The sequence below is a fragment of the Centropristis striata genome, chromosome 15 (assembly GCF_030273125.1).
Source record: "Centropristis striata isolate RG_2023a ecotype Rhode Island chromosome 15, C.striata_1.0, whole genome shotgun sequence".
Classification (NCBI taxonomy): Eukaryota; Metazoa; Chordata; class Actinopteri; order Perciformes; family Serranidae; genus Centropristis; species Centropristis striata.
This window is the reverse complement of record NC_081531.1, coordinates 1,669,941-1,690,001: the sequence shown is the minus strand read 5'-3', so window position 1 is coordinate 1,690,001 and position 20,061 is coordinate 1,669,941. Positions and strand designations below refer to the sequence as shown.

At 43.2% G+C, this 20,061-nt stretch overlaps 3 protein-coding genes across 4 annotated transcripts; 2 read left to right on the top strand and 1 right to left on the bottom strand.

The window, feature by feature from the left end:
- Window positions 1-10,150: 10,150 nt before the first annotated feature.
- Window positions 10,151-12,541, top strand: LOC131986926 (olfactory receptor 8G17-like). The gene is made up of 3 exons (XM_059352065.1): window positions 10,151-10,504; window positions 10,634-11,028; window positions 12,526-12,541. Exons 1-3 carry the CDS (start codon window positions 10,151-10,153, stop codon window positions 12,539-12,541), a joined length of 765 nt encoding a protein of 254 aa, XP_059208048.1.
- A 3,074-nt stretch (window positions 12,542-15,615) lies between these two features.
- On the bottom strand, window positions 15,616-20,041 carry LOC131987184 (olfactory receptor 8H1-like). Of its 2 annotated transcripts, XM_059352372.1 has the most exons (2): window positions 19,021-20,041; window positions 15,616-15,633 (listed from the first exon to the last, which is right to left on the bottom strand). In XM_059352372.1, exons 1-2 carry the CDS (start codon window positions 19,918-19,920, stop codon window positions 15,616-15,618), a joined length of 918 nt encoding a protein of 305 aa, XP_059208355.1. In that variant the 5' UTR covers window positions 19,921-20,041. The 2 variants fall into 2 exon arrangements, with proteins under 2 accessions (XP_059208355.1, XP_059208354.1); XM_059352371.1 differs by lacking the exon at window positions 15,616-15,633 and having other exon boundaries at window positions 18,043-20,041.
- Window positions 16,177-17,189, top strand: LOC131987185 (putative olfactory receptor 52L2). Its single transcript, XM_059352373.1, has one exon. It carries the CDS (start codon window positions 16,180-16,182, stop codon window positions 17,122-17,124), a length of 945 nt encoding a protein of 314 aa, XP_059208356.1. The 5' UTR covers window positions 16,177-16,179; the 3' UTR covers window positions 17,125-17,189.
- Window positions 20,042-20,061: the final 20 nt, after the last annotated feature.

The window sequence follows — 20,061 nt, the reverse complement described above, 5'->3', positions numbered from 1 at the left end:
CAATAAAAATCCTGGCCTACAGGGGGAGCCAGACAGAATTACTTAACTTAATTAACCATAACAATTATGATTCCCATTTTGGCTCCAACATACCGGCCCCTAATTGTTGACGCGGTAGCAAGACAATTAATCAATTAAATAAGGAGCCAAAAGCAAACAATTTCGTAAATTGACAAACATGGCATACATTTTATAGCTCATCAGGGTACATAGTTCATAATTCCTCGTAAACCATAGCTCATTATCAATAATCCAATCCTTGGAAAGAAAAAGGTAATCCTAGGAACAAAGGTAATCCTTGGAAAAAAGGTAATCCTTAGAAAAAAAAGTAATCCTCGGAACAAAGGTAATCCATGCATGTATCCATGGGGAATGAGGAGTTCCAAAGTCAAGGAAATGTATGGCATGTGTGCAGGTGTGTGTGTGTTACAGCCACGTCCATCACGTTCAGTCACCTGCTTCCAGGAGCAGGCAGAGCTTGTCAGTAGGTCTCTGCAGGATGCTGCTCTTGGTTTTCACTACGACAGTCCGAACAAGCCCTCCTGGCCCAGGCAGTGCCTTCACCACACGGCCCATGAGCCAAGAGTTCCTTGGTGCTGTGTCGTCGACTATTATGACCAGATCATCAGGGCGAAGGTTCCGCTTAGGACTGTGCCATTTACTTCGCTGCTGCATGATAGGGAGATACTCTCTTACCCATCTCTTCCAGAAGAGGTCAGCGAGGTACTGTGCCTGTTTCCATCTCCGCCGAGAATACAGATCGTCCTTTTTAGATAGTCCCGGGGCATAACTGGTTTGGCCTTTAGTTGAAGGAGGTGGTTTGGGGTGAGGGGTTCCAGATCGTTAGGATCACTGGATACTGTTGTTAGCGGTCTGTCGTTCATGATAGACTCAACCTCACACAAAGCAGTCTGCAGAGTCTCATCATCTAACACCTGTTCCTTTAGGACAGAATGCAGGATCTTCTTCACCGGCTTAATCAGCCTTTCCCAAACTCCACCAAAGTGGGCTCCAAAGGGTGGGTTGAATGTCCATTTAACTCCTTCTTTCAGTAGTGCCTTTTGGATCCTGAGGTGATCCATTTCCTTAAGAGATTTCTGCAGCTCTTTCTGCGCTCCAACAAAGTTGGTCCCATTGTCTGTGCGTATGCTGGTGACTGGTCCTCTGCGACATATGAACCTGCGCAGCGCATTAATGCACGAGTCTGTGTCCAAGTAATCTGCTACTTCCAAATGCACAGCCCGGCTCACTAGGCAAGTGAAGATCACTCCCCAGCGTTTCACATGTGTCCGGCCACGCTTTACATTTATGGGTCCAAAATAGTCAATCCCAACATGTGTAAAGGGTGGGAGATCTGGAGATACACGATCCTCCGGAAGGTCAGCCATTTTCTGCTCTCCAGCTGCTGCTTGCATCCGCCGGCAGAAGACACAGCTCTTGACGATCTTTCTGGCTGAGGAGTTGGCGCTAGGCAACCAATATCTTTGGTTCAGTGTGGAGAGCATATGACTTCTTCCAGAGTGCCCAACTCTCTGATGAATGTTGATTAGGACTAGCATGGATATGTGAGAACCTTTGGGAAGGATAATCGGATTCTTCATCTCTAGCGGCATTGCCAATCTGCTTATCCGCCCTCCCACTCTCAACAGGCCCTCATCCAGAATTGGATTTAGTTTGCAAATGGAGCTACTTGCCTTCACTTGTTCACCTTTCTCCAGGTGAGCCAGCTCCTGAGATAGGTAGCGTCTTTGCTCGAAGCGAATGATGGATTTTTCCGCTTCTCTGATGTCTTCCACAGACAGCTTCTGTGCTCCAGTTTCCATCTTAAGATGTTTCATCTTTTCCTTCAAGGACTTGAATTTGGTCAAACCTGGGCTCAGTTCATGTAGTAAGAGGAGAAGTGCCCGTATCCTTAATATCCATGCAATCCCTCGTTTCAGTCTGTTCCATGATGAGTAATACTCAATCAACATGCTGGTTGGGTTAGTGTCCACACTAACGATGTTTGCAGAGACCTCCCGCTTGACCTCGGGGTCGTCTAGAGGGATTTGTCCTAGTCTCTCTGGGATTTCAGGCCAGTCGGTTTCCTCCTTCTCTAGAAACTGAGGTCCCTTCAGCCATCTTACCGACTTCAAGAATGGCTCTACGTTCAACCCACGGGAAACATCGTCAGCTGGGTTGTCCTTAGAGTTAATGTGTCTCCATTGCTTGTCTTGGGATAGCTCGCAGATCAACGAAACTCTGTTGGCGACAAAGGTATGGTATCTTCTTGTTTTGTTGTGGATATATCCCAATACCGATGTGCTATCCGTCCAGAAAACAGAGTCCTTGAGTTCTTGTTGTAGCTCCCTCTTCAGCATCCGATCCATTTTCACTGCAAGGGTTGCTGCAGTCAGCTCCAGCCTGGGTATCGTGATCTGTTTGAGAGGAGTCACTCTTGATTTTCCCAACACAAATACAATGTGGGTCCTTCCTGCTGCGTTGGTGAACCTAAGGTAGCTTACAGTACCGTAACCTAGTTCACTTGCATCACTGAAATGATGTAGCTGTGCAGTCCTTATAGGGCCAAAATCCTCAGGTTTCATGCACCTATCCACTTGAAATCTGCTTAGCTGCTCCAGTTCTGTGATCCATCTTCGCCATTGCTTGGAGATCTCTTCTGGGATGATTTGGTCCCATCCAGACTTTACTTTGCAGAGTCCTTGGAGTATCTGTTTTGCTTTAAGGGTGAATGGAGAAAGGAAACCTAGCGGATCGTAGATTGAGCTAACCATCGAAAGGATGCCTCTTCTGGTAAGAGCTCTAGCCTTGATGGCAACCTTGATGGCAAAGGAGTCACTTTCGGTGTTCCATTCAATCCCAAGAGCCCTTTCATTGGGCAATTTCTCCTTGTCCAAGTCCAGTTCCTTAAATTGCTTGGCTTTGTGATGTTCTGGAATACTTGCCAGCACTTCACGGCTATTACTGACCCATTTGGTCAATGAGAAGCCGCCTTGTGTACATGCCTCTCTGAGGTCACAGATAAGCTTGATAGCTTCTTCGACTGTGGCTGTAGACATGAGGCAGTCGTCGACATAGAAGTTGTTCCTGATTGTCTGAGATACTTCTCTGTTGTACCTGTGGCTGTTGTCTTCTGCAGTTTGCCTTAAAGCAAAATTAGCAATGCTAGGGGAAGACACAGCACCAAAGAGGTGGACATTCATCCTGTAGGACTCCAAGGGTTTGTTGGTGTCTCCTCCCGGCCACCATAGGAATCAGAGGAAGTCCCTGTGATGTTCTTGGACTTGCACTCGGTAGAACATTGATTCAATGTCGGCCATGAAGGCGATCTGTTCTTGGCGGAACCGGAGGAGGACTCCTATGAGGGTGTTTGTTAGATTGGGTCCTTGGAGGAGTACTTGGTTTAGAGAAGTGCCTTTAAAAGATGCAGCACAATCGAACACAACTCTTAGTTTACCCTTCTGTTGATGGTAAACACCATGGTGAGGTATGTGCCATACCTGTCCGTCCTTACGATGCAGCTGTTCCAGTGGCACCTTTTCTGCATAACCCTTTTCCAGCACATCAGTCATGAACCTTTTATACTCCATGGCATATCCTGCATCTCTCTTAAACTTCCTGAGGAGATTTAGAGTGCGTTGTTGGGCCACTGCATAGTTGTCTGGCATAACTGTGTCTTTGTCGCGAAAGGGTAAAGGCAGCTGGTAGTGTCCATCTTTGAGAACAAAAGAATTACGCACCATTGTCATGAACCTTTTATCCTCATCCGATGTTTCTTCCTTTTCATCATACTCCTTTTCGCAGAAGTCGTGGTTATACTGCGTAAGGAGAAGATCTTTGAGATTGGAGACCGATATCCGATTGGCTGTCACCACACTGGGTCCAGATTCCACAGCAGAACAAGAAGAGAGTGGACCATTTACCACCCATCCAAACAGTGTCTTGACTGCATATGGTCCATTGCCTTTGCTATTTATTATTTCCCAGGGTTCCATTGCCTTAGGAACATCGAGCCCTATCAGCAGTTCGATATCTGCATCAATCTCGTCCAGCTGTATCCGGCTCAAGTAAGGCCATTTTTCGAGATCCTTTTTGGTGGGTATATTTTCTTTGGAGACAGGAATCTTGGCCTGCGTGTAAACCTTTGGTAGATCAATACACGTGCTACCATCCCAGTGACTTATCTCCAATCCTGATGTCTCGTAAGTCCTTACAGGCCTTTCCTGACCCATGGTTCTTAGGAGAATGGTTGTTTTGCGTGCCTTTGGACTCAGCTGCCTCATTAGATTCTCGGTGCAGAATGACGCTGAGCTGCCAGGGTCGAGGAAAGCGTAGGTTGAGATGAACTTGTTTCCTTTGTCAGCCTTGATTCTGACGGGAACAATGGCTAGTGCAAGGTCCTTACCGGCCCCAGTTGCTTCACCTGCTGATACAAGGGCACTGTTGACTGGTGCTTTTCTTTCAGCTGGGCTGGACGTTGGCTGATGGCTGGACGTTGGCTGATGGCTGATGTTTGTGTCTTTGATGTTCTCTATATGCAGTATGGTCGGGTGAGTCTTTTGACACCTGTCACATGTCAGCCGTCTCCTGCAGTTCTTGCTCATATGACCTCTTAGCAGACATCCAAAACAATAGCCATTTACTTTCAGAAAGTCAACCTTTTCTTTGTGTGGATGGGCTTTAAACTTTAGGCAATCGATGAGTGCATGTTTGGCTTTGCAGAAACTGCATGAAGAAGCAGGGGTAATACATTGAAGCTGTTGCTTAAAGGTCCAACTTGGTGTATTTGAAGGTACAGTGCTGTCTTCCTCATTAGATGGTTCCACTATGGTTGCAAAGCTGCTGCCTCTGTTCTTTGGTGACTTGAGAATAGTTTGTGGCTTTGTAATTATCCTCCTGCTAGGGGGGTTGTGGTCTTGTATATCCCCAAACAGTGGATCCAGGAGTATTTTTGCCTGCCTTTCCATGAATTCCACCAGGTGATGGAATCTAGCTCTGGCTTTCGTTCTCTGCAAAGTGTCATAGGCAGTCGTTCGCCATCTTTCTCGCAGCTTGTAGGGAAGTTTGGAAAGGATCGACCTTAAGTTTGATGGCATATCGAGCTCTTCCATATACTGTAAGCTTGTCATTGCATTACAGCATCCTCTAAGGTACAGTGCATAAGCATGGAGCCCTTTTCCATCATCAGCTTTGACGGCTGTCCAATTTAAAGCCTTCTCCAAATAGGCGTTGGTTATTTTAATTTCATCCCCAAAATGCTCCTTTAATAGCCGCTTAGCTTCAACATAGCCATGACGTGCGTCCATGTGGAGACAGCTGCGCACTAGGCTCCTGGGCTGACCTGATGTGTACTGCTCCAGGAAGTAGAGCCTGTCTTGACTACTACTAGTTTTCTCCTCGATAACATGCTCAAATGCTTTAATGAAAACTTGGTATTGTAGTGGGTCACCATCAAACGCTGTGATTTCCCTAGCCGGTAGCAAGGCTAGCCTTTGCTGTGTTATAATAAGGTCGGCAATATTTCCTTGACCCTTTATCACTGTGCTGAGGTTGTCATGAGTTTCATGGCTGTGGCTTAACTCATCCGTGATGCATACTCTTGAAGGCTTAGATAGCTTTATGGGAGTCTGAGGGCTAGGTTGGCTCTGCACATTTCCACCAAGGCTCAGGGTTTCAACAGTGCGATGTAAGGGTGTTTTGGGTACTGCACCCATTTTCATGAACTCCACTGGTGAGACTTCAGGATCCATAAAGTCAATGGTCTTTATGTTGCTGGCTTCCAAATAATCATTCATTGCATCCTGTTCAGTCTCCTCATCCATATCCATTTGCAGAACTTTTATTTTAGCAGCTGATGCTGCAATTTCTGTGTCCAACTCCATTTGTTCCAATTTTGCTTTAAGCTCAGTTTCTTGAAGTTTTAGAGCGTGTTTTTCCTTTAATGCTGCCGCCCTGGCCAGCAGAGCAGCCTTTTCTGCAGCAGCTCGTTTACATGCAGATGACACAGAGGATTGAGCCTTTGATCCTTTTGATTTTTGAGACACATTAGAAATGCTGTCAAATGGATTGATTTTTGATTGAGCCATTTGTTCACTTTTCCACACTTCAACCTCTTCCTCAAAATATTTGAAGTTTGTTATTCGTGGCTCATACCAGTCCACATGATCCTCCTCTCTCTCCTCCTCAGATAGGAGCCTTTGCACAGAATGATGAACAGTTTTAAACTGATTGACAGCTTGATTAAATGTTTCCACACCTTCCACCACAATATCCACATTTCCACCTTCCACAAGCAATGTTTTTATTTCATTCATTTTCCTGGTGCATGATCCCAGTTTCCCTCTGCGTGAGGCTTTGAGGGATCTTAACATTGCTTCTGCGTCAGCAGCAGTCTCGGCGCTCTCGGGTATGTCCGACATATTTATACACTTTATTTTGAAGTTTATTGTTTGTTTTATGCACGTGTGTCACGGACCGCAGTGTGCGCTGCTCCTTAATGCCTTTTATACAGCGCAACACCGTTTCATTTTACACGGCTTGCATCCACAGATCGCCAGGTATTTAATTCATCCTTCCATTTTAATCACCGCAACCATCTTATGTATTTATCCCGACATCACGTTGTCAGCGCTGTGTACGGGTTCATTCGTGAACTGTTTCGTTTACTCACGACCGGTCCAAGTTGTCCGCTCCGATGTGCCTTTCCTTCCGATGCGGGGTTTATCCTCTTCGTCCTGGCGGAGTTTTTTGACCTGATATAGTGGCCCTTTTTGGCAGATTAGAAGCCACTATGTGCGGGGTAGACGACGCGCAATCCGACATCAAAACAAAGTAATCGCTGAGTAGAAGATTAAACAAAGGTGCTTTATTAAGCAAAGCTTCAAACAAAAATTCTTCTTAACTCGCTCTACTTTTAAACAAACATTTGCGACTTGCGGTCAAAAAACTGTCCCGCTTCCCCGTCTCACTCATCTCTTTCACAGGTGATTTAAATCCCTTCATCAGGTGGTGAATACAATAAAAATCCTGGCCTACAGGGGGAGCCAGACAGAATTACTTAACTTAATTAACTATAACAATTATGATTCCCATTTTGGCTCCAACAACTTGTTTCTATAAAAAACTAGGTTCATCCCAAGATTCCTGTAAACACACAGATACCCTTCTGGGGCTTTACTTTGAAGGCCTGGCTCATCCTGGCACACAATATCTAACAGCTGACAAAGGTAATTTATTGGAGATCGTATCTCTCAAACTCCTAGTCTCATCAGAAAGAAAAGTATCTGCTGAACACGTTGATGGAAGTTTCATGCCTGTAGTAAAAAAAATGTGAGCATCATTACAGGTTAGAAAACTGTGTTTTTCTGTTTTCTTCTATACATTTCTGGTCCCATTACTCATTCGTCTCTATGGGACAGTTGGTTGGAGTTGCTGTCACATTCAGGCTCACTGAGACAAATCTGTTCCTCCCACTGATTCCAGAGTTGGATGTCTTCAACCAGCACAAATTTCTCTTCCATCTGTTATAAAAATGATTTTTTAAGAGTGAAAGTTGTAAAAATGTTATCAACTACAGTTGCAGATATGTTTGTGTTTTTATCCAGATTCTGGAACACACAGACCACAAATTGTTTATGATGAACTTCCATCCAACCCTGGCGGAGGCCAACACCCACCGGGAACATGTTTGATGTTGTGCCGAGTATGTGGAAACAGCTCTCACTTTGGTTATATAGGGACCGGATAGCTCGTAGCAACGAGACGGGTACCCTATATTCCCACAGTTCCCTCCACAAGATTCCCGAGGGTCGTAAGCCATCTTCAAATCCACAAAACACATGTAGACTGGATGAGCAAACTCCCATGACCCCTCCAGAAGTCTCAGAGGGTAAAGAGCTGGTCCGTTGTTCCATGGCCAGGACGGAAGCTGCATTGTTCCTCCTGAATCTGAGGGTCGACAATCGGCCGGAGCCTCCTTTTCAGCACACTGCAGTAGACTTTCCCGGGGAGGCTGAGCAGTGTGATTCCATGGTAACTGGAACACCCTCTGGTCCCCCTTTTTGAAAATGGGAACCACCACCCCGGTCTGCCACTGCACTGGCACTGTCCCAGACCTCCATGCGACACTGAAGAGGCGTGCCAACCATGACAGCCCAACAGTGTCCAGATGCCCAGGTCGGGTCAGCAGGTCTCCTCCCCACTGAACACAGCTTGGGCCAAGCCCTGTTTTCCCATCCTGAGTCACCCGACAGTTTTCCAGAACCTCTTTGAGGCCGACCGAAAGTCCTCATCCATTTCCTCCCCAAATTCCTCCCATACCCGAGTTTTTGTGCAGTGACAGCCGCAGCGGTACCAGAGACCCCTCAGCCAGCCAAGACCGAAAGGCCTCCTTCTTCAGCTTGACGGCCTCCCTCACTGCTGGTGTCCAAAAGCGGGTTCTTGGGTTGCCGCCACAACAGCTTTGAACATGGCCCATTCAGACTCCATGTCCCCAGCCTCATCCGGAATGCTGGAGAAATTCTTCCGGAGTTGTGAGTTAAAGATCCCGCAGACAGGGGCCTCTGCCAGATGTTCCCAGTTCACCCTCACTACACGTTTGGGTTTGACAGGTCCGTCCAGCAGCCTCCCCCGCCACCTGATCCAACTCACCACCAGGTGGTGATCAGTTGACAGCTCTGCTCCTCTCTTCACCCGAGTGTCCAAAACATGTGGCCACAGATCTGACAATACGATGATGAAATCAATCATCATTCTTTGGCCAACAATAGAGTCCCCGAGTGGTACCTCTTCCAGGACACCACCCAGGGACTCTAAGAAGGCTGGGTAGTCTGAACTGCTGTTTGGTGCATAAACAAAGACAACAGTCAAAGACCTTCTCCTTGAGAGAACTCCAACATGGCTGCGCTCATCCGGGGCCTTATGAGTATCCCCACACCCGCCCGGCGCCTCTCACCCTCGAGTCCAGCTTCTCTCCAGGTGTTTGGTTCCAGAGCCCACGCTATGCGTGGAGGTGAGCCCAACTATTTGTAGTTGGTATTGCTCCACCTCCCGCACAAGCCCGAGTTCCTTCCCCGCCAGCGAGGTGACGTTCTACATCCCCAGAGCCGCTGGAGCCGGGGGTCAGCACGCCCAGGTACTTGCCTTTGCCTGCCGCCCTGCACCTGACCCTTAGGCCTAACTCTTCGGGTGGTGGGCCCACAGGTTAGCGGATCCACGTGATTTTTTTGGGCTGAGCCCGGCCGGGGCCCCATGGTCGCCTCTAAAGAGGAATTTAAAATTGCCACATGGTCCTTCACTCTGACCCCCAAACCTCAACTTGTGGTCAAGCAGAACAAAGACCTTCCTCTCACCGCCATCTTTGTTTCATGACCCTTTGCCTGTAACCCATGTGCCCCTTTTGATAACTATGTTACACATGCTGCATATACAGCACACACACTCGACACATGCTACACATATACTTCACACCCATTCGATACACAGACGCAATCTACACATATTCCAGACATACTGCACACACACTATACACTCTTCACATTAAATAAATAATTGGAACGATTCAACTTTTCATTCTTATAACTTAGGAATAATTAGAAATGTGGGAATGGGTCTTTTACTTCACCTTCTAAAACATGTAGGCCAGCATTGCAATTCATCATCAGCTGTTTAGCTTTCAGCATTAACACACTTTTTCTGCAGCAAATGCATTTTGTAGTTCATATAGTACTTCATGTTTTGAAGATTATTTTGATTTGAACAATTTCATAATTATGCTATTATTTAATGGTTTAAAGCTGGTTGGACTACTATAACTCTTAACCATGAGGATTAAAGCCATCATGATTACATAATGTTGAATGATTTCATGTGTTTGACATGGAATGGCTCCCCCAAGAATCAAAGTGTAACTATAAGAAACTGTAAGAAGGAGAGAGACCTTCTTTGGATGTTACCAACCAACAAAGACAAACAGCCTGGAGCCAGACAAAAGACTCAAGAAGGTATTACTGAACAGTAATGGTCTTTCTTTAATTTTTAATGACAATTTTTGAAATATAATTCTTTCACTTTAGTTTGTGTAGCTTTAATCTTTTGGTGAACTACATCATGTGCTCAAAGTTTATACTGGCTTCCTGTTTGTTTCAGGTTGATGGAAAACTTCACATTCAACAGCTTCACACTGCAGTTGGAGGGCTTAAAAGTTTCTAAATACTCGATGTACCCTGTCTTTCTTTTCTTCTTCTTCTCCTACCTCTTTATAATGATTACGAATGTTGGCATTGTAGTCCTGATTTTCATTGACAAAAGCCTTCACCAGCCCATGTATCTGCTTTTCTGCAACCTGCCAGTTAATGACATTGTTGGGAACTCAATCATGATGCCCCGTTTGCTTTCAGGTATCTTGCAGCCTCCATCTGAGCGTCTCATCAGTTATTATGAGTGTGTAGTGCAAGCTTTCACCACACACATGTTCGCCACCTGTTTTTACACAGTGCTGATGATTATGGCCTTTGACAGATATGTGGCTATCTGTAATCCCCTGCACTATGCTGCCATAATGACCAACAAAATGGTGATCAAGCTGACAGTTTCTGCCTGGGGAGTAGCACTTGTTTTGGTCGGGATTCTGCTGGGTCTGACCATTCGACTGAACCGATGCAGAACTCTGATCTCAAACCCTTTTTGTGACAATGCCTCTCTGTTTAAACTCTCCTGTGAGAATGTGTTTATTAATAATGTGTACGGCCTCACTTTCACTGTCATCCTGTTCACAGGTTCCATAGGCAGCATGGTTCTCACCTACACTAAGATTACAGTCGTCTGTCTCACCAGTAAAAACAAGTCTTTGAACAGTAAAGCCTTAAAGACGTGCAGCACTCATCTGGTTGTGTATCTCGTCGTGCTGATCAGTGCATTAATTGTCATTATTCTGCATCGCTTCCCTCATTACTCTGAATACAGAAAACTGTCTGCCGTTCTGTCTCACATCGTCCCCGGCTGCCTCAACCCCATTATTTATGGCATACAGTCTGCAGAAATCTACAGATCCTTGTCAACATTATTCAGATCAAAAAAAAATAACACCGTTACCCTGAGTTTTAAAGTTGTGTTTAACCCTCTGAACCCCAGAAAAGTATGTCTTCTTCCAAAGAAATCGCAGAAAGAAACTGTAAAAACACACTCTAGCCATCGTTTCCATTGAGCTGCAGGACTTATAGATTTTATCTCGATGTTATATATTGCAGTGGCCACTGTGAGTAAAGGTCCCTGAAACTGCTTCTTGGAGTTCAGAGAGTTAAAGTTGAAGACAAAACGATTACCGAATGTATAAACTTATAAACCAGGCTACCTTATTGTATTTGAAACATGTTTGTTGTTTTTTTTGCTTTAAGCTTAATGTAAATTGTTTGATTGGTCACATTTTTTAAAAACATAATTTAAAAATTGTAAATGCATCAATTAATTAAACTTCAGTTAAATATTTTACCTGTTAACAAAACATAAAATGTTAAATTCTGATGTGAATAATTCCCGTGAGTTCATTGCAAAGTGGACACTGTTCTCCCGAAATATGGCAAAGTGAAAAAGTCTGGGAAAACATACACAAATAGGTGGTGGTGTAATTTAAATTCCTGATCTCGACTCTGAGATGATGTAGACCCAGAAGACTCTGATGTAGGTTTGGGCCGATGGATGAATGCGATAGTTTGACTATTTGTTTTGTCACTTCCCTGGTGAATTTTAAGATGTACCTGTTTTTGACCAAGGTAATTTGAGGTCAACATGGTCTCTCTACAAATGTTATTATTATGATATATATATGCCTATTAAGATACACTTACTCTGAGGGGCTTTTACTTTGAAAAATATGTCTGTTGTGTCCCGTTAAGACACAGTTATCTCTCAGGCTTTTATTATACAAAACTACTCGTTACTTCAATACTCATTGCGTCAAGTACATCAGAGTGTCATAAACTACTTGTTTCTATAAAAAACTAGGTTCATCCCAAGATTCCTGTAAACACACAGACACCAGGGCTGGTATGGGACAAAAAATCAGCCCTGGCATTTTTGCCCCGACTGGCCCACCACAACTGATAACTCACCAAGTATCTTAGTGCTCTCCTAACCATGTAAATATCTGAACTATATCACTCCACACTACACTACATTTAGGCTACATTAGACGGCCCTCATCCTAGAGTGTCAAAACACAGGACGTCAGAATAGATACATTTAACTTTTTAATATAAATGCAATAACATGCAGCACAACAAAGCAAGATAATAGGCCTGCAGGAAAAAATGAAATAACACACAGTACTGTAAAAGTACAGTGGAAACTCCATGCTCACTTTAAAATGGTGTTCTACTAATTCTCAAGAAACAAATGTTTACATATCTAAAAAGATCCCTTTGGGTGAGCAAATTAGCCTGCACAGAAATGTGCTACTAGCAAATTTAACACTGTCACACTGAAATCATAATATTCACGTCCAACTGCTCGTCTGTTTATCACCTCCAGATCTATCAACCACTGATCAAGCTAGCACAGACAACAGCTAATCAGCTTCAAACACTAACAGAACTGACCAACATGAATTTAGGAAGAGACACTAGCATGTTAAACTGGTAACAACAGCTAGCCTAGCATGTTAGCAGTGCCTAGCAGTGCCAGTCAAAGAACTTCAACCAATTAAGTCATTAAGTTAAACTGTTAAACTTCATTAAAAGTTCAGACGTGCTAATCGTAATGGAGGCAGCAGAAACTGTGTTCTTGCCTCCTGGCGCATCTGTTACTGTTTGTAAACAAGACGCGGTCTATACACGATACATTGATGATGAAGCAAACTACACACACTCTGTTCAAAAAGTTAGCAAGCTAACAAAATAAAGTTATTAACCTGACTTCATGATATTTGAGCCAGGCAGCGAAATATTTATCGCTTCTTACCGCATGTTGCCGGGTGCTGCCATCTTTCCACCTCTCTCTCCCATAGACTCCCTACAGGTTAATTCCTCCATCATCACCTGGCGGCGCCATGCTGAGTCAGCTCCTGCTGCCGCATCACCGAACATTTCAGATAGTTTGACGCATTTTGCAGCATCTGCCTGAAGAGCTTGTTGTTTGTTTTTCTCTTAATTTCTCCGCTACTTCTATGCATTTCTTTTACATTTTTATTTTCTGGCTGAGCCGTGACTGATTGATTGATTGACAGCCGATGGGGCCGAGGAGGAGGGGGCCTTGGCCTTCGGCCCTCCCTCTACCTGTTTTATCGGCCATTGGGAAATCAGTCAACCAAAAAAAAAAAAAGTTTTTGTTTTTTTGTTTTTTCAAGTCGTTTGGCCCAAAAGTCTTGCCGGCCCACCAGGCATTTGCCCGGTATGCCAGATGGCCAGTCCAGCCCTGACAGACACCCTGCTGGGCCTTTACTTTGAAGGCCTGTCTCATCCTGATACACAATATCTAACAGCTGACAAAGGTAATTGATTGGAGATCGTACCTCTCAAACTCCTAGTCTCATCAGAAAGAAAAGTCTCTGCTGAACACATAGATGGAAGTTTCATGCCTGTAGTAAAAAAAATGTGAGCATCATTACAGGTTAGAAAACTGTGTTTTTCTGTTTTCTTCTATACATTTCTGGTCCCATTACTCATTCGTCTCTATGGGACAGTTGGTTGGAGTTGCTGTCACATTCAGGCTCACTGAGACAAATCTGTTCCTCCCACTGATTCCAGAATCGGATGTCTTCGACGGACACAAATTTCTCTACAATCTGTTGTAAAAATGATTCATGAAGAGTGAACGTTGAGTAAAAATGTTATCAACTACAGTTGCAGATATGTTTGTGGTCTGTGTGTTCCAGTATCTGGATAAAAACACAAATTGTTTATGATGAACTTCCATCCAACAAGCTCGTTCTCATTGGTCCCATGAAGGTGACATAATGTCTTCTTGGGGACTGATGCAAGTTTTCTCAGAGGAAACGACGATCATAAAACAAACTCCAGCGAGGAGACATCCAGAAGAGAAGAAGTCCTGAAGACTGTCGAGCTGGATACAAAGGTACTTATTGCTGGTTTTCTGTTTTATTATTCATCTGCACTGATTTCAGCTTTTAATGATAAAAATGATTAGATTTTATGCTGGCAGCTGAAAAGTTTTGAGTGAAATCTAATTTAAAAATAGAAAATGTGAGATCAAACAAATGTGCAACTACGAAATATAAATGTTCTCTCTTTATCTGTTTGTTTTGGCTCTACTGGTGCCAACTGGATTCTACAGCAGCTCAATGTAAAGACAGATATTAAGTGCCAAAGTGTTTTTGTTTATTAATTATTATTAAGTAAGTTAAGGCATTAATACGTGACATTGTTTGAATGCATTTGATCTTCACTAACTTTACTTTGGAGTAACTACTCATTTATTCTGACTATATTTTACATGCAACAATGCATTTTTCCATGGTGGGGTCTCTACCTCCAGTAATGTAAAGCCTTTGATTTGATCTGCTGTTGATACAAAAAAAAGGCTAGAAAGCTGCTTCATATTGTTCAAGATTATTGTTTTTATCCCTTGGGCTGTTTTAGTTTCTGACTCATTCTCATTCTGCATGTATTTACCAGTTAACACTCTGGAGTCCATCTATTTATTGAAAATACACATGTTTTATTTACAGTAATAACTTTATTTATATCTGATATGTAGACGAGCTGAGAAAGCTAGTTAAAGTTCAATCATAGGAGCTTTCACAGAGTCTATTTGCACGTAATTTAAAAATAGTAATAGTTTTCATTGTAGAAAGGAAATTCACATTTTAAAAATGGTCTAGAAACATAAATGTGACAGTTTTGTAGTTTTATTATGTATTCATGTTTATGCTGTTTTTTTGTGTATAAATGGTAAAAAATTGTACTTTTCCATAGAAACCTGTGATTTTTGTTTGTATTTTGGGTTCCTGGCAGCTTTATACTTTGTTATTTAAAATACAATGAAAAATCAGACTGATAGCTAGTCTGTGTGGAGAAAAAGGAGCCATGATGTGATGTAAGGACAGACTGAAAGATGCTAAACAGAGACAGAAATGAATGCAGAGGAAGTTGACAAATTTGAACCAAAATCTCCTGAAGTTCAGAGGTTTAAAACATGTTGATCATGCACTGTTGGTATCTCTTTTTTTCCAGCATATGGCCTGATCATTATTTGATGTTCTTTTCCTTTCAGAACACAATCATGCTTAGTGAAGAATTGTAAATGTTGGTTCCAAATCTAACATCTAAGAGGTAAAATGAGGAGGACATGTGGTTCAGGAAACAAGCTGCTGAAGCTTTTACAGCAGGACGTCTTGTGTTTACAGGTTTCACTGTGTTGTACGAGTGATTTAAGATGTAAGATTTATCCTTAAGAACTGATTGAAATTTCTCTTTTGCACAAGCACAGTTTGAGTGTTCTTTGATCTGTTTGAGGTTTCATGTGCAGTTTTATCCCCAACATAATTGATATTTCATTACTTTGAAGTGATTGAGTTTGAAAATATGGTATGTGAATATATAAATTACAGAGTGAGAGAAAGTTAAGAAAAGAATATGAAAATGTTACATTTTTCATTTTCATTTATCTTTTATTTATTTTCTGAAGGAATCATTGAGGGCAACCCCTCATTTACAATGATGTTGAGATTACAGAGAAAACACAAAACAATACAGAAAAAGCACATGCAAAAACATTAAAAACAGTTAGAGTGAAAGGCAAAGTTATTGGTTATCATGGTTTAGTTATTGGTTATTATAGTTTAGTTATTGGTTATCATAGTTTAGTTATTGGTTATCATAGTTTAGTTTTGGTTATAAGTTATAAGTTAGTTATAATTGTGTTGAGTTTGAGTGAATGTTGTCAGATGTTCCAGGTAGATGCAGCAGAAAAACTGAAAGCAGTTTTTCCAAATTCAGTATTTGTCCGGGGAACATTGAGCGTTAAGCATCAATCACTAGAGCGTGTTTGATAATCTGACCAGTTTAATAAATTGCTGAGGTTTGGTGGTATGTCACCAATCAAGACTTTACAAAGGAACCAGAACATGTCACATGAGGCCCAAACTGTCGACATCACGGTTCATTTTATGTACATTACTATTATGTTTGCATCATGTTTCCCGCTCCTCTCTCCCTCCTCTCTCAGATGGAAAACTTTACGTACAACAGCCTCACTCTGCAGCTCGAGGGGTTAAGTGTCACCAAGACCAACAAGTACACAGTCTTCTTGTTCCTGCTGCTGGCCTACACCTTCATCTTAGTCGCCAACGTGGGCATCGTGATCCTGATCTGGACGGATCGGAACCTCCACCAGCCGATGTATCTGCTCTTCTGCAACCTCTCGCTAAACGACGTGATGGGAAACTCCCTCCTGGTTCCTCGGGTGATCGCCGACATCCTGGTGCCGCCGTCCGAGCGCCTCATTCACTACTACGAGTGTCTGATGCAGGCGTTCACCACGCACATGTTTGGCACCAACGCTCACACCGTGCTCATGATCATGGCATTCGACAGGTACGTGGCCATCTGTGACCCACTGCGCTACACTACAGTCATGAACCGGCGGATGGTGGTGACGCTGACGTTGTCCGCCTGGGGATCGGCATTTGTTTTGGTCGCCGTCCTGCTCGGTCTGACCATTCGACTGAACCGATGCAGGACTCTGATCATGAACCCGTACTGTGACAACCCCTCGCTCTTTAAACTCTCCTGTGAGAATTCTTTCATCAGTAACATCTACGGCCTCACCTTCACCGTCGTGCTGCTCTCCTCCTCCATCGGCGTCATCATCCTCACATATTCTAAAATCACGGCCGCCTGCGTCATCAACAAGAACAAGTCTTTGAACAGTAAAGCCCTGAAGACCTGCAGCACTCATCTGATTCTGTATCTGATCATGCTGGTGAGCGGGTTTATCCTCATCATCCTGCATCGCTTCCCTCAGTACGCAGAGTACCGCAAGATTTCAGCCATTCTGTTCAACGTCGTCCCCGGCAGCCTGAACCCCCTCATCTACGGCCTCCAGTCTCAGGAAATACACAGGAGCCTCTCACATATGTTCCACATGAAAAAAGCTGCACCAACGTTGTGATTCTGGAGTAAATCTGTGACCCGAAACTTTAAACATTAAAACTGCAAAAAGTAGAAATGTGGACATGTTTCTTTGTTTCCTTCTACAGTTCTTTAGATCAGGGGTCTCAAACTCAAATTACGTGGGGGCCGCTAGAGGCAGTATAAAAGTGACAAAAAAAAGATGCAAAATTACTAAAAAATGACCCAAAAAAGACACAAAATGACAAAAAAGACACAAAATGACCCAAAAAATACACAAAATTACAAAAAAAAGGAGACAATAAATACAAAAAAAGACACAAATTTATTTTAAAAAGACACAAAAGTTTGAGACCCATGCTCTAGATTTTTCCTTGTAACTACTTCACTTCAGGCATTTATGTACATTTACTTATTGTTTAAACTGTCTTTTATAACCTTACCAGAAGTTTTTTGCCCCAAACCTAGGTCAGTGGTTTTACAACATAAATCCACAGAAACAGCAACCTTTTTTTACAACCACAGACCATACGTGTGTGCTATTTTTCTCATATTTTTTATTTATCTCATAATTATATAATTTTATCTCATAATTATGACTTTTAATATGGGCCAAAAAATCTGAACAAAGCCAAGTTTTCATTTTTATAACTGATGGAAATGGGCTTTCATAAGTGCTGGACAATGAACAATTCAAGACAGGGAAAATATAAACAATAAAGGTTGGAATAAAAAAAGAAACAATGGTGGAAATTATGTAACATGACAATCCTACTAACAGTCAACATACCTGAGGGCTTTTCTTAAAAAATATAAACAAATAAAGGAGTAGCAAAAAACATAAAATGTCCATCTTGTTCTTTGATTTGAAAAAAACAATAACAAACAAAACAAGATAAAATGCAATAAAAGCTTTTATTAAATATCCAGCATGATGTTTAATACTTTTTAACAGATGAATATTCAATTACAACACCACAAGATTAATCAATTAAAATCTGTGAAACATTATCATGAAACCGCAATACATCCATATGTGTCAATGAGAGAATTAGAGATAAAAAAAAAAACCCTATAAAATAATTGAGGATAATCTCTGTAGATTTTAGTGTGGGCTAAATATTTTTTTCTCTGAGCTGAGAAACCTTTACACAGTCCTGCAGAATTCTTCTTCTCAAATTCAACAGAATCTCAAATAAAATATTTGACAAGAATGCATTTATAGCTTAAATTCCTCTTCAATTGCTTGTGTAAATGGAGTTCATTTGTGTCATTATTATGCAGTTTTGGATCCAAATAAACAGTTTGCAGAAACACCAGGAAGGATTAATACAGAGATCATGGTTCGAGACAGAGAGATGAATAGTTTACAAGGAGAACAACGATGCAGGTTAGTCAGAGGTAGGCAGGGTCGGCAACAGGAGATCAGTCCAAAGGAAAATGCTGGAGAGTCTTTCATGGAGAATAAGGACAATCTGGCATTGAGTGTGTGAACCAGAGAGGCTTAAATAGTGGCTTGATTACTGATGAGGAGCACCTGATTGAACAGGTGAACAGAGTTGGCTGATGAGGTGGGAGTGGCCGGCAGGGAGAGAGAGCCGAGGGGAGGAGAGACGATAATTAGCAGAGGAATGGCTTGTGACACTTTGAATCACAAATAAATTCTACTTGTAATGAAACATTGTTAGATTGCAGCGCAGCAAATGTGTGCTTTTGTTATTAGTTTGCCTAATAAAGACACAGACCTCCATATGTAGGTACACATGTGTACGGTGGCCCTGAGAGCTCACAGCATTGTGACTTAAGAAAACACATGCAAATACACAAAACACAAGCAAAGTGAGAAAAAATCTTCATCAATTTGACAACAATTTGATCATTAATGTCATTTGACCTCTGACACAGCTATTTTCTTCCTGATAAATATAATCATAACCCTTTGTCTGACTGCTTTGATCTGCAGTCCGTAGATAATGGCGTTCATGGACGGAGGAACCACGTGGAACAGGATGGACGCCAGCTTCCTCTCGTCCGACAAGTGAGGGAACCGATGCAGGGTGATGATGACGAAGCCAGAAAACAGCATGATGACGTAGACCAGCAGATGGGTGGCGCAGGTCTGCAGAGCTTTACTGTTCACGGAGGTGTTCTTGCTGCTCAGACACACGATGGCGATCCTCAGGTAGGTGAGCGCCACGCTGCACAGGGACACGGACATCGTGCCCATGGAGCTGATGAGCCCGTAGATGTGGTTTATGAGGACGTTCTCGCAGGACAGCTTGAACAAAGATGCGTTATCGCAGAACGGGTGTACTACAACTGACCTGCAGCGTGAGAGGCGCACGCTGAGGCCGACATTGACTGCAATCAAGACAAACGCCACCACCCACGCCGCCACCGACAGCGCCGCCACCATCCTGCCGGTCATGATGGTGGTGTACCGCATCGGGTTGCAGATGGCCACGTAGCGGTCGAACGCCATGATCATGAGCACGGTGTGGGAGGTGGCGCCGTGAAAGTGAGCGCAGAACGCCTGAATGACGCAGTCGATGTAGTAGATAAACCGCTCGCCGGCTGGAATAAAGATGTCGCTCAGCAGGCGAGGGATGACGACCGTCGCCCCGAACGCGTCGTTAACGCTCATGTTGCAGACGAGCAGGTACATGGGCTGCTGCAGGCTGCGCTCCATGAAGATCAGCACCACCAGGCCCAGGTTGGACACCATGATGAAGACGTAGATGAGGAGGAAGAGGACGAAGGCGAGGATGGAGGAGGAAGCCGTGACCTTTAACCCCTCCAGCTGCAGCAGATCCATGTTGAATGTTTGGTTGTTCATACTGAAAGAGGATCACAGAGAGTCAACAGTTACATTTACATTTAGTCATTTAGCAGACACTTTTATCCAAAGCGACTTACAGGAAGATCAAAGCAAACAATCAAGGTATAGTGCAGTAAGAGCTATTAGTGCATCAATAGG